Source organism: Leucoraja erinacea, chromosome 7 (assembly GCF_028641065.1).
Source record: "Leucoraja erinacea ecotype New England chromosome 7, Leri_hhj_1, whole genome shotgun sequence".
NCBI lineage: Eukaryota > Metazoa > Chordata > Chondrichthyes > Rajiformes > Rajidae > Leucoraja > Leucoraja erinaceus.
Window position 1 is genome coordinate 45,563,586 of NC_073383.1, and position 14,891 is coordinate 45,578,476.

At 43.2% G+C, this 14,891-nt stretch overlaps 1 protein-coding gene across 5 annotated transcripts in view; it reads right to left on the reverse strand.

Moving 5' to 3' along the window:
* Positions 1-14,891, reverse strand: part of agap1 (ArfGAP with GTPase domain, ankyrin repeat and PH domain 1) — a 566,650-nt gene that overhangs the window by 218,317 nt on the left and 333,442 nt on the right. For all 5 annotated transcript variants that reach the window (XM_055638440.1, XM_055638441.1, XM_055638443.1 and 2 more), the window contains exon 10: positions 5,887-5,991. In XM_055638440.1, the coding sequence (XP_055494415.1) occupies positions 5,887-5,991 (105 nt within the window). The remainder of the gene's footprint in view (positions 1-5,886; positions 5,992-14,891) is intronic.

The following is a 14,891-nucleotide window of genomic DNA, read 5'->3' on the forward strand; positions in this document are numbered from 1 at the left end:
ATTGCATCTGGAGTTCAAAAACACAGCACACAGAGCCTGGAGCCAATGTGAAGCAGCACTAATTTTAAAGGCACAAAATGCTATAAACAGGCCTAGGGGGGGCAGACAGTTTTGAAGCTGGTTGCACCTAAATAAGACATGGATCATTTAATTCACAGCTTAGCCTAATGTAACGATCAGCTGTGTCTTGCCCAAGTTACAGCAGCTACAGACGCTGATGTGTGAAGCCCCCAGATTAGTTTTTGACTGTATTTCAGATTTGACATGTGCACAATCAAAAGAGCAAAACACCTAAAACGAATAAAAATCTGAGGGAATTACAAAATGACACCACAAGCTCTGCTTTCCTCACCAGCACTTCTCCGAGCTGTGTACTCGAACACACCACAAGCCGATCCTGCCCATCCCCTGGATCAAACTGCCACCAGATGCAAGAGTCATCACAAGCTCTGTAAACACCGCCGCAACTAACTCTGGGATTAGGCTCCACTATTTGAATAAATCAATCCTTTCAACAAAGATCAAGTTATAATTGCTCCACTATTCCATGTCTACCCCTTGGGTCCGACAGAGACAGCAAGATCTCCTTATGGACATCTGACGACAAGTAACAACACGCTTCTTTGCCATAACACACTAGATCATTTCAGCTGGACTAAAGAGCACAAAGGCTTAAAGACCAGGCGTCACTTCTGTGTTAGAAAGTTTATTCTTCATAAAGCCAGCTGCTCTTTCTTTTAAAAGAGAACATTTTTAATTCCAGAGGCATGCAAAAATAAGAGCAGCTACAAGTTTCTATTTATATTTGGAAATTTTCAAAATTATCAGTTATGATTCTTACCAGACACAGAAATAAAATGTACAGGATTCCAGTGTACAGCCACAGTGAGCTGCCTAGCCTGTTCTTGGTCGTCATAAACACCAGTGGTGCAGAGGGACACAGGCAATGTTTTAAATCGTTCACAAGAGGAATTCTTTCTACATTTTTTAATCTAGAGATTGCTCCAGATGGAGACATCATTTTGACAATCGCCCCCCAGGTTTACTTTAATCATGCTTCATTTCCGTAAAACAAAAACTTGAACATTAAAGAGAGCTGCCAGTAGCATAAATAGCTGCTAAGGAATTAGCTCATTGGTGTCACTGATTATTGCAATTTTTAATTATAATGATTAGAAATGCAATCAGGGCACAACAGGGAAAATATTAAACTTCACTAAAAACAGTCACTGCTGCAGAGCTTAAACGTCTATCAGTCAAGGCACATGCAGTGCCAACCTCTCACATCCACACAACCGCACCATCTTTCATATGGTTTTCAGTCATGAATTGTGGTCTGATGTATTCAAACAAAGCTTCAACTAAACTTCTGACGATCATGAGTACAAGGAATGGTTCTAATGGTCATTGTGAGCCCTACCTGTAGTCACAGACACAAAAAGCTGGAGTATCTCAGTGGGTCAGACAGCATCTCTGGAGAAAAGGAATAAGGTGACGTTTCGGGTCGAGACCCTTCTTCAGACTGAGTCACAGACAAATTGGTTCAAGATTTAAGCACAAGGTGGACTGAGAACCTGAGCTTGGCATGTTCATTCCAAGTGTAAAAGTTTCAGATTCAATCATCAGTTCGTTTAAAGGCCTTCATTTCCATGCTATATCCAAAAATAATGTACATTGGTTGTTCTTCCTATCATTTGTCCAAATCTTTCCCATTACCTTTTGTTTCTTTGGTTGGGCCTCCTAATTAACCTTGGTGAGTACTGCAACCATCCTGCAAACCTTTGCGAGTTCCCTTCTCTATTGCATTTCTTCAGAGATGAAGACTCCCCCAGTTACTTGAATCTTTGTCTGGTGCTGTGAATCAGCTGGCATGTGCTGAATGAGTTGACAGGAGTATGACATTAAGTTTAGATTTCTGTTTAGATTTCTAACTGATATTGAAAGACACCTCTGCTGGGAAATGCAAGCGTGCCGAACAAACAAAGAGCAAAGGCAAACATGTACTGGATCAGAAAGATATCCCATTCAAGGTGCACGGACAGTGATGTATCTAGGTATAAAGGATGACTGACCAAATGTTTTCCAATTCAAGACTACACCTCAGTGCCGAGCTTCTAAAAATATGCTGAAGACATATTTGGCAGATTGCCGAGCCATTTTATGGCGCACTGCGCAAGATTTGGTAGCTGCTATATATATATTTATCAAAGCTGAGTGGGACTAGAATTGAAAACGGCAACAAGTATGACTGGTAGAGTTCTTCATCCTGGCCCTAACAAAATGACCTGCTGAAAAGCAAATGAGGGTTGAGCTCAGAAAATCTAGCTGCTGGTTAATGCAAAGTATTCCTTCCTGGTCATGGAAATACTAATAATGGCCAATGTGGCAATCACCAAGCGTCTGCTATACAGTAGTCTGCCATAGGTTTTAAAACACAACATCAGAAGATGGTCAGCACGGTGGCGCAGTGGTACAGTTGCTGCCTTACAGCGTCCGGGGCACGGGTTCGATTCTGACTGTGGGTGCTTGTCTGTGTGGAGTTTGTATGTTCTCCCTGTGATCTGTGTGGGTTTTCTCTGGGAAGTTTTGGCTTCCTTTCACACTACAAAGACGTAGAGGTCTGTATGTTAATTGGCTTGGTATAATTGCAAATTGTCCCTAGTGTGTGCAGGATAGCGTTAGTGTGCGAGGATCGCAGGTTGGCGCGGACGCGGTGGGCCAAAGGACCTGTAACCACACTACATCTTTAAACCAATAAACTAAAGTATGGTGTGAAGCACTCAAGGTCGAACGATGTCCAGGAGGGTTCGAAGATCGACCGTTTCCACTGGTATGTTCTGGTTCACTCTTCCATCTCCACCAATCCTCGTTCTGCTTTGCTCAGCTTCTTCCCACGCACATTACCTGCCCTTTCACTTCTTCCATCCCCACCATGCAAGGCCCCAGATAAGCTCCCACAGTCTATGAATTGCACACCATCCTCTTCCTACAACATACTGATGATGTGGCTTTGAACAACCACCCTTTAATTGGTGCAAATTTGGGAAGTGGGTTGGTTTTAAATGAGACTAGACCAAGTGCAGACCCGTTGGGTCTGCTCCCCCATTGGTGTGATCCCCCAACCCAATATTCCACCATGCACCCGTCTCCTCCAACGGAACTGAACCCGTTCCCAAATGTAAGATTCCAGCACTCCCCTGCCTCCCTCAGCAGTGGATGGAAAAAAATTCCAATTGCTGCAGCAGTTCCAATTGCAATACCAATTGGCCCTCCCCCTCCTGTTGAAGCACTTGCTGTGATATCCCATTGAGGTGAAAAGTTCAGAGTGTTCCTGTCTTGCAACTTTGTTTTGAAGTGTGTTGGAAGCTGATAGGAAGGAGTGTATTGGGCATTGTGACATCACATGATGGAATGAATCAAAAGGCAGAAAGGCAGCCGGACGTCGGACGGCAGGCGGCAGCCACACAGTTTTAATATATAACTAGACCAAGTGCAGACCCGTTGGGTCTGCTCCCCCAATGGTGTGATTCCCCCAACCCAATATTCCACCATGCACCCGTCTCTTCCAATGGAATTGAAGCCGTTGCCAAATGTAAGTTTCCAGCACTCCCCTGCCTCCCTCAATTGCACCTCCCCTGCCTGCTGCAGCAGTGAAAAGTGCAGTGTTCATGTCTTGCAACTTTGTTTCGAAGTGTGTTGGAAGCTGATAGGAAGGAGCAGCCGTCAACGAATCAAAAGGCAGGAAGGGATCCGTACTGCAGGCGGACGGATTTGAGATAGATAGATAGATAGATAGATAGATAGATAGATAGATAGATAGATAGATAGATAGATAGATAGATAGATAGATAGATAGATAGATAGATAGATAGATAGATAGATAGATAGATAGATAGATAGATAGATAGATATAGATAGATAGATAGATAGATAGATAGATAGATTAACCAAATGCAGGTAGGTAGGATATGGGTAAACGGGGCAACTTGGTTGCCATAAGCAAGTTCAGCCGAAGGCCCTGTTTGCTTGCAGCATAACTCCAAAACTTTAAATCCTATTGTTGATAATTTCAATTGATGAGCATGCAATACACAGCTCCATTCAGATTAGAAAGAGGGGAAAGAGTCGGGAGGGAGAGTGGAGGGGAAGGGGGAGAGAAGTGGAAGAGTGGGGAGGGAGGTGGAGAGGGGTAGCGGGAGTGATGGAAGAGGGACAGAGGGATAGGGGAAGGGGGCGGGGGAGAGGGAAGGGGGGGGGGGTAGAGAGTGCAGGGGGTGGGGGAGAGAGGGATGGGTGGGAGAGGTAGAGGGGTGAGGAGAGGAAAACATAGAAACATAAGATTCTATAAGATCACCCCTCAATCTTCGAAATTCTAGCTAGTACAAGCCGAGTTTATCCAGTCTTTCTTCATATGAAAGTCCTGCCATCCCAGGAGTCAGTCTGGTGAACCGTCTCTGTACTCCCTTTATGGCAATAATGTCTTTGGGCATTGTGACATCACACGATGACACGGTCACCAGGGGCTGGGGCTGGTGCAAAGGCATATGTAAATGGATCCATCCCGATTGGACATCTGCGAGCATTGGGCATTGTGACATCACACGACGGGAACGAATCAAAAGGCAGGAAGGGATCCGTACTGCAGGCGGACGGACGGCGGACGGATTTGAGTTTTATATAATAAGAAGATAGATAAGATATGATAGATGAGGGACATTTGCTTTGGCCAACAATTATAGAAGAGGAACTTTCTTCATGTGGTGCCATTCCTGCCATAGGGAGATTTTCAAGAGATCTCTGCTCCTCTATATTGGGTACTCAAAGGCAGATTGGGCATTTCCATTGTGGAACATTTATGTTGATCTTTCCATCCTTGGTTTCTGTTTCAACAAAACTCAACAAAGGCTTGAGGAATAGCTCCTCATCTGCCAACGAAGCACACTGCTGTCCGACACAGTCAACAATTTGAGGCAATCAGTACCTCAAGCATTTTTACTTAACATTTCTAGGATGACTCCACATTTTTATGCATTTCAGCTCCTTTGGATAGACCTTTTGATTCCTTTTGACCACCTTGTATATCTATCCCCTTCATTTCATCTCTCCTGCCTTCTATTTTATCACAGACCTTCTTTCCTCCCCTTTCACTGTAACTGTCTGACACATGTTTATTTGTTAACTGTAGGGAACCAATATCATGGGAGGGAGATTTGCTAGTTTGCTACTCGGGGGGGGGGGGGGGGGGGGGGGGGGGGTGTGTGTGTGTGTGTGTCTGTGTGTCTGTGTCTGTGTCTGTGTCTGTGGTCTAAGAGCAGGAAAGAGGCAGATGAGAAGTTGGGAACAAATACTGGTGGAAAAAGAGAAGAAGTTTAGTAGATAGGATAGCCAGGAGCATGGCAAAGAGAAAGGGAAGACTGGGGATAAAAATTCTACAGCAGCTCAATGTTCAAGGGTACAGAAACATTGGCATGATAGGAGTACAGGTGAGAGATGAGGACAACAATAGTGTTTATAGAGGATATTCCTGGGGATCGTCTGGTGAGGTTATATGGGTAGATCTTAGAAACAGGAAGGGGATGATCAGATCGATGGAACTACATTGTAGGGTCCCTAAATATTTCCTACCCTCTGACTAAAGAACTTCGTCCTCATCTCCTTTCTAAAGGTACGTCCTTTTATTCTGAGGCTATGGCTCTCCCACTAGTGCAAAAAGCCTCCACACTTCCTCTTTACATTCCAGCGAGTACAGGCCCAATGCCGTCAAACTCTCACCATACGCTAACTCAGATAATAAAACGTCACTCTATGATGCATCAATTTCTAGACAACTTCTGAAAAGTAGAAATACTTAAGCTTGTTAAGAACCGGATGAGGTTATATACTTACATGCAAACTAGGATGATATGTCAAGAGACCATTATCGCACAGTGTTACGTACTTCTTCTTCCACTCTTTGTTTAATGACTTCCCGCTCCTTTTAAGTAGCATTCCCTGGAACAAAAGAAAACAAAGCAAATTTAAGAAAAAGATTCTGTGCATTTCCACGATAGTCCATCTCAACATTAAACGATCACAAGCAACTCAATTTTGTGGCTATACAATGCATGGTCTTCAGTATTCAAACATCTTTTAATGAATTCTGCAAGTTGAAAGCCAGAAGACGTATTAGACAGTATCTGCACATCGCTACAAAAAGCGACGGCATCCAGAAAGGCCTGAGACTGTCTTAATGATTAAACCCCTGCAACCCCAATCTCTCCCCCAACAGCCCTGGGAGCCTCTGCCTCACAGCCAGAGACCTGGTTCAATCGTATCCTCGAGTGCTCTGGTTTCCTCCCACAAAACGTGTGGCTTTGTAGGTAAACTGGCCACTATAAAATGTTCCTAGTGCGTGGGTGGGTGATAAAATCTGGGACGTGTTGCTGAGAATACAAATTGGGATTAACGTAGGATTAGTGTCAATGGGCTGTTGTTGTTTTCTGGAGGTTTGGTGTACAGAAGGGTATGTTTCTGCGCTGTGTCGTTCTGACTGTAAATTAAAAAAATAAAATGACTTTAACACTGTTGCTTTATATTTCTGTACATTGTAGAACGAGTATCTCTATTGATAGGAAAATAACTGCTCTATTCATTCTATACCCATGACTGAGTAGCCTGACACAACCAACTATCTCTAAATTTGCCGATGACACCACGGTAGTTGGGTGAATTACAGGTAATGATGAGTCAGAGTTTAGGAGGGAGATCGATCGTCAGATTGACAGCTACCAGAACAACAACAACCTTGCTCTCGACATCAGTAAAACCAAGGAGTTGAATGTTGACTTTAGAAGAGGAAGGCCCACGGTCCACAAACCTGTCCTCATCGACAGGTCAGTGGTGAAGAGAGTCAACAACTTCAAGTTCCTGGGCGTGAATATTTCTGCAGATCTGTCCTGGGCACAGCACATTGAAACAATTATAAAGAAATTTGATTAACACCTCAACTTCCTTAGAAGGTTGAGGAGATTTGGTATGTCAATGAATACTCTCGAGAACGTCTACAGGTGTATAGTGGAGAGCATATCAACAGGTTGCAACATGGCCTGGTTTGGTAAATCGAACGCCCAAGAATGAATGAAATACATGGTGAACACTGCTGCCCAGTCCATTGCCAGTACTGACCTCCCCACCATCGACCAGGACCTATAGGAGACACTGCCTCAAAAAGGCAACCGGCATTATCAAGGAATCACACCACCCTGACCATGCTCCCATTTCACTCTTGCCACTGGAAAAAGGTATGAGAATCTTAAAACTGTGATGTCCAGGTTCAGGAACAGCTACTTTTCAACAACCATTAGGCTATTGAATAGTAGTGAACTCCAACTAAACTGTGAACGGTTTTGGTTGCACTCGGAACTTTGGAATTTGTTTTGTTTTGCACGATATTCTTTCTTGAAATGTATTAAGCTTCTTTTATTATTTGCTTATTATGTTATCTATTTACAGTGTTGACATATCTGTTGTGCTGCTGCACTTAGGAATTTAATTGTGCTGTTTCACTATCTACACTAGTCCCACCTTTGTTTGGCCCAAACCCCTCTAAACCTTTCCTATCCATAAATTGGTCCAAATGTTTTTAAAATATTGTTATCGTTTCTGCCTCAACTACATCTTCCATTGGTTCCTTCAATATACCCACCACCCTCTGTGTGAAAATGTTGCCCCTCAAGTTGCCATTAAATCTTTCCCCTCTCACCTTAAACCCATGTTCGCTGGTCCTTGATTCCTCTATAGGTAAAAGACATCTGCATCTGCCCTATCTATTCCTCTCGTGATCTCACACACCTCTATAAGCTCACCTCTCATCATCCTACACTCCAAGGAATACAGTCCTAGTCTGCCCAACCTCTCCCTGCAGCTTTGGCCCTCAGGTTCTGGCAACATCCTCGTAAATCTCCTCTGTACTCTTTCCAGATTAACAACATCTTTTCAATAGCTGGGTGACCAAAGAAAAACATAATACTCAAACTGTGGCCCCACCAGCACCGTGTACATAGAAACATAGAAAACCGGTGCAGGAGTAGGCCATTCGGCCCTTTGAGCCTGCACCGCCATTCAATATGATCATGGCTGATCATCCAACTCAGTATCCTATACCTGCCTTCTCTCCATACCCCCTGATCCCTTTAGACACAAGGGCCACATCTAACTCCCTCTTAAATATAGCCAATGAACTGGCCTCAACTTCTGTGGCAGAGAGTTCCAGAGATTCACCACTCTGTGTGAAAAATGTTTTTCTCATCTCGGTCCTAAAGGATTTCCCCTCTATCCTTAAGCTGTGACCCCTTGTCCTGGACTTCCCCAACATCGGGAACAATCTTCCTGCATCTAGCCTGTCCAACCCCTTTTGTAAGTTTCTATAAGATCCCCCCCCCCCCCCCCCCCCCCCCCCCCCCCCCCCAATCTCCTAAATTCTAGCGAGATACTGTAACAGATTCTGTAAATTCTGTAACAGAACAATGACACTGCTCTAAATATTCTAAAATTTATCATTTCTTGGACCATGAATGATGAATTACTTTTCATATTAAAAAAAAATGAAAACATTAACATAAAGATCAGATGATACTTTCTTATTACCATATCTGGCACAGCAGTCAGAAGTTCAAGCACTCTCAGCGTGTTTTCCTAAGATTTATTTCTGAATAATTTGTAACATTATCATTAGTCCATGGAATTTCCTGCTTCTTCATGTAACATGTTAGTACAAAAGACGGCCCCCTAATTAGTAGAGCCAACACTATTTTATTGTGTGCAAAACTCCATGTTCCTCAGCACTTTTATTTGAGTTCCTCTCCGATTGCTGTCCTCCCACAGAACTATTTCATATTTTCAACAGATTCTGATGGCCTTTCACCTTCCAACCCTGGGTTCACATCCAGCCCAGCCACATTATCCAATGGTCCTACAGAGCACTTAAACTAAATCACAAAACTCATGACGGACTCAGATACATAAATAAATAAATAGACAATAGGTGCAGGAGTAGGCCATTCAGCCCTTCAAGCCAGCATTGCCATTTAATGTGATTATGGCTTATCATCCACAATTAGTACCCTGTTCCTGCCTTCTGCGGAACCCCATTGATTCCGCTAGCCCTAAGAACTCTATCTCTCTCTTTTGAATGCATCCAGTGAATCGGCCTCCACTGCCTTCTAAGGCAGAGAATTCTACAAATTCATAACTCTCTGTGTGGAAATGTTTTTCCTCATGTCAGTTCTAAATGGCCTACCCCTTATTCTTAAACTGCGGCCCCTGGTTCTGGACTCCTCCTTCCCCACCCCTTACCCCCCCCCCCCCCCCCCCCCCCCCCCCCCCCCCCAACATCGGGAACATGTTTTCTGCATCTAGTGTGTCCAATCCCTTAATAATTTTATACGTTTCTATAAAATCCCCTCTCATCCTAAATTCCAGTGAATACAAGCCCAGTCGCTCCATTCTTTCATCATATGACAGTCCCGCCATTCCGGGAATTAACCGTGTGAACCTACACTGCAATCCCTCACTAGCAAGAATGTCCTTCCTCAAATTAGGAGACCAAAATTGCACAATACTCCAGGTGCGGTCTCACCAGGGCCCTGTACAACTGCAGAAGGACCTCTTTGCTCTTATACTCAACTCCTCTTGTTATGAAGGCCAACATGCCATTAACTTTCTTCACTGCCTGTTGTACCTGCATGATTACTTTCAGTGACTGATGTACTAGGACACCCAGGTCTTGTTGTACTTTCCCGTTTCCTAATCTGACACAATTCAGATAATAATCTTAGCACTTCTGAGAGCAGTTGGCGTAAGGTGATCAGTCTGAAGCATTCCATTTGAGCTAAACGTGGCCCCACCTTCGCACACTTTTGCAAGATTCTGGTTGATATTATCCTGGTCCACAATGAGCCCTGCCGCCATAGGTGGATACAGCACAAAAATATCCCCTGTGGCCTACTGAGTCCATGCCGAACGTTACTCACGCATTTACACTGATCTTAACTAACCCCATTTTATTCTACCCCCCCATTCCCATCACCTCCCTCCAGACCATGAACACAATAGACTTACAGGCGTCAATTAACCTCCAAATACATCTTTGGGATGTGGGACGAAACTGGAGCATCCGGAGAAAACCCAGGCAATCATAGGGAGCACGTGCAAACTCCACACACACAGCACCTGAGGTCAGGATTTAACCTGGGTCCCTGGTGCTCTGAGGCAGTGGTTCCACCAGCAACGCCACAGTGCCGCCCACAACAGAATATCTGTTCCACAGCAGTTAAATTCCTCACCTTAATTAGCAATAAATTCAACAAAAATGCCTGCTTTTCTAACTCTGACTGATGCCAGTGGGAAGTTGCATATACATTACTGGTGTATTTCATCCGTGACTACTATCAAGATCATGTTCTGGTTACTGAGTATTGGCAGCATCAACCATGGGATGTTACTTTGAACCTCAATAGGTTCTCAGCCACAGCTTGAAAATGTGGGTCACTTCATGGGAATCAGGAAGAAGAAGCCTGCACTATTTTCTTCAGTCATCACACTTCCACCCAGGAGAACACTTAGCTCTACCATTGCTCCATTAAGATAGTCAGGTTTAGATTAGGCCTCAGATCAATCAACGTGTATAGAGGTGAATACCAGGGTATAACGAGAGAGTAGGCAAACTAAAGGCAAAATTGTAAAGATGGTATTTAAAGAGAATTAAAACACAATTTTTAATATTCTAACACTCATTATAGGTGCGACCATGATGGTTTGATTAACTTCTATTTTTAACAAGGAGAGAGGAATGGAAAAATAATTAAATCAGAATGGAAAGAGTGGCAGAGGTACAACCACACTGTCTCAGTAGAAAAGTGAAAGGAGAGAGGATTAGGGAGGGTGCTACAGAAAGTAGGATCCAAATGGGTTGTACAACTTCCTACACATGGGGGGGGGGGGGGGGGGCAATTCACAGCAGCCAATTAAACTACCGACCCGCATGTCTTTGGGATGTAGGAGGAAACTGGAACATCCAAAGGATTTCCACGTGATCACACTGAGAATATGCAACCTCCACACACATAGCACAGGAGGTCAGGGCTGAGCCTGGGTCTCTGAATCTGTGAGTCAGCATCTCTACCAGCTGTGTCACTTGTTCGAAAAGTTCCCAACGTAATTTATAGTCATACTAGCCAATGCTTTTGCATTTTTCTTCAACCAGATGTGCTGAGCTCATGGGTTTCTTCCCAGGACCAGCTAGCACAGAAACCAGATTTAACCAATGTAGTCCACATGATGTAAGGAATGACTGGCAGCCCTGGACACAGGAAAGACTATGGAACCAGATAATACTCCAGCTATTGCACTGAAGACCTGTGCTCTGGAACTAGCAGAGCCTGTGCCCAAACTGTCCCAAAATAGTTCCTGGCAGCCACTGATAGTGTGGAAGACTGCCAGTGGATGTTACATCCACAGAAAATAAGACAATCCAATTCAACTAATTACTGACTAATCAGTCTGTTCTCAGTCATCAACAAAGCAACGGGGATGCCACCAGCAGTGTCATTAAGCACAATTACTAATCAATAATCTGCTCACTGAATATTTAGCTCAGGTTTCATCAGTAGTGTGCAGCTCAAGGATTGGAATTACAGAGGTGGGTGCAAGTGACAGCCCTCAACATCAAGGCACATTAATCTGTGGTATTATTCACCCTGGTAAACTGGGATTCTCTAAGAATAATGGGTTAAATACTCCCATGGCCAGGATCAGTTCTTGCACAAGGGAAGATGGTTGCTGGAGCCAAGAATCTGTGTCCCAGAATATCCCCACAGCAATTGCTCAGGGCATCATGTTGCCCAAGTTAGACAAGTGGTGCAGCAGTAGAGTTGCTGCCTTACAGCAAATGCAGTGCCGGAGACCCGGGTTCGATCCTGACTACGGGTGCCGTCTGGACGGAGTTTGTACATTCTCCCTGTGACCTGCATGGGTTTTCTCTGAGATCTTCGGTTTCCTCCTACACTCCAAAGACGTACAGGTATGTAGGTTAATTGGCTTGGTAAATGTAAAATTTGTCCCCAGTGGGTATAGGATAGTGTTACTATGTGGGGATTGCTGGTCGGCGCGGACCCAGTGGGCCGAAAGGGCCTGTTTCCACGCTGTATCTCTAAACTAAACTAAATTAAATCAACTAAACAAAAAATTGTACGTCTGTTCTTGCCGACCAATACTTCCAGAAAAACCTAGTTATTATAAATGGATGAGAAATATTGCCTCCTTCCAGTTCCAAGTGCCCATCCATTGATTGCCAACTGTGGCTGAATGGTAGCACTCTGAATCAGAGGTTACAAGGTCAAGTTCCCCTCCTGTGAGCACACAACATAGGCTGATCTCCAGCTAGTAAAGGATTTAAATGTCTGCATTGTAAAAGTGTTTTTAGAAGTCGTAGTATTTCAGAAAATAATAACAAAATCAAAATATAAATGTTGCAAGATGTGTGTTGCCTGCTGAATACCCATCAGCAGTGTATGCCCAAACAAGCCTGTACTCTGCCATCATCTATGGATGAGCCCAATGTTCCATCTTCATGAGACGAAATAAATGGGTTCGCCAAACAGATCACCCACAGTCCTATCAGAGGAAGTTTATCATTACTGCATGCTTTGGGTGATATGATGTCTTCCTTGTTTAATTGAACTGTAGGAACATGCTTCAGGCTGTGGGCCGAGATGCTTTTTCGTTTAAGTTCGTGACCCAAATCACGTAACTACCTGAATTTTTAACATATTGTGTAAAAATATTATAGAAATCATACCTGAAACTCGTCTAGAACAAAACCTGCACATATTTTTAAAATATGAGGAAAACCTCCAATTTTCCAAGTAGTAATTGTCCAATCAATGCACGTTTGACATTGCTAGACAGCGAGCACTCTGGGATCATCGTTGCCTCCTAATTACATCAAAACAATAGCAATGTTTTGAAGAAATGAAGCTACTGCTAACCTTGCTGACAATTTTGTTTTACAATTGATTTATCTTTGTAAAGTTATGATGTGAACTGTTAAATAAAAATGTAGAGCTAGGATTAGGGTCAGTCAGTCAGAAGTTGGTTGGTTGGTCAGTCGGTCGGGCTGTCGGCTCGCCAGTGAGTGCTGTGATGGATCGGTCGGGCTGTCGGAATTAGGCTCCTATGGAGTAATATGAGCATTGAACACTAGATGGTGCTTACTTTTTCTATCTCATTTTCTAATTAGCTTAATTAATTAATGTGCAACTTTTGGCATTGACGAGTTATGGCTTCCTTCTCAATTATATTTTACCTAAATCTGTGCAAAATTTCAAGCAGTTCCCAGACATGGGTCATGAAAGTTAAATTCTAGACACATTTTCGATGCTTGGCCCACAGCCTACTTCTGACCAGTTCCAAATATGTGGCATTCAGCCCCAGGGTTGCAGGGTTCAATCTTGTGTCACAGAGGGGTAATTTCAGCACCAACCTAGTTAGAAGTAAATTGTAAATGTAGAAATAAAGAACTGCAGATGCTAGAGAAGGGTCTCGACCCGAAACATCACCTGTCCATGTTCTCCAGAGATGCTGCCCGACCTGCTGAGTTACTCCAGCACTTTGTGTCCTTTAGTTAGAAATAAATTGGCGCGTAAGCAGGGTAGTTGGGCTCATGCAAGGACATTGAATGAGGTCAAAGCAAATTGAGTCCCTCAGTGGTTCAGTTGGTAGATAGGTGCAAGTTTAGGAGTTACACATCTAAAATCTCCCAGATGATGAACTTTAAATCCTTTATCTACATACCTGGGGCAGAAATAATTGAAAAGACCAATTATGAAAATGGTAAAGAAATTGATCACTATTAACGTTTTAATCTTTTAATAAAACGTAGTAACAGATAAACCAAGTAGAGTATTGCTTTGAAAGAAAGACTACTTAGAAAACTTGCGCAGATTTGCATAACCTGGAGACATTCCCAAAGTGGCATTCTTTCACTCTGGCACTTGAGATGAATTTCTAAAATTTCAGAAACGTTGTAACCAATTACTTTGATAAATCTGCACAAAAAGTGCCAATTGGAAACAACTGAGTAATCTGTTTAGAAATATTGGGTGATGGATAAATGTCAGCTACATTAAAGACATGGAAGAATCACAGAAAGATTAAATACTAGGAGGCCATTCTCCCCATCAAATCTAGACAAATGCTACATTCATGTACGTGCAATCCAACCCTCTTCCCATACCTCTGCCAATTTTCATTACATATTTACACTGTTCATTTTTGAACACCACATACAGCTTATGTGTTTTGGCCTGAAATGTTGCCTAATTCCTTCGCTCCATGGATACTGCTGCACCCGCTGCGTTTCTCCAGCGTTTTTGTGTACATACAGCTTATGATCTTTGAGTAGTGTCTTCACTGACTAGAAATCTGAGGTTGATGCTTTAACTCTTCAACCAAACGCTCAGCCCTGTACTCGTGCTCAAGTCTCCGGAATGGGAAGTAATTCCAAATTTTGAGGTGTAAGCACTGGCCAATAATTTACACCTGACACTAGGAAGTGCGAACAGAATGGCAAGACTGTTTTTACTTTGCCCCCTTTTCCCTCCCCCAATTTAATCTGCTCTGGGAAGGTTAATGCTGTGAGTAGTTACATGGTGGAAAGTCTATTCCACAGTCAATTTTGAGATTGGTTGTGAATCATCAATTCTCATTACCCATGGGGAAAAGGCAGAGGCTGAGTCTTAAGTCTACAATACTTAAATAAGTAGAAACACTTTGTATTAAAACCGTGTGTGTATATATAACATATGTAACTAATATCTGAAATCTATCATTCAGCAATGCATGGTGCCCACCAG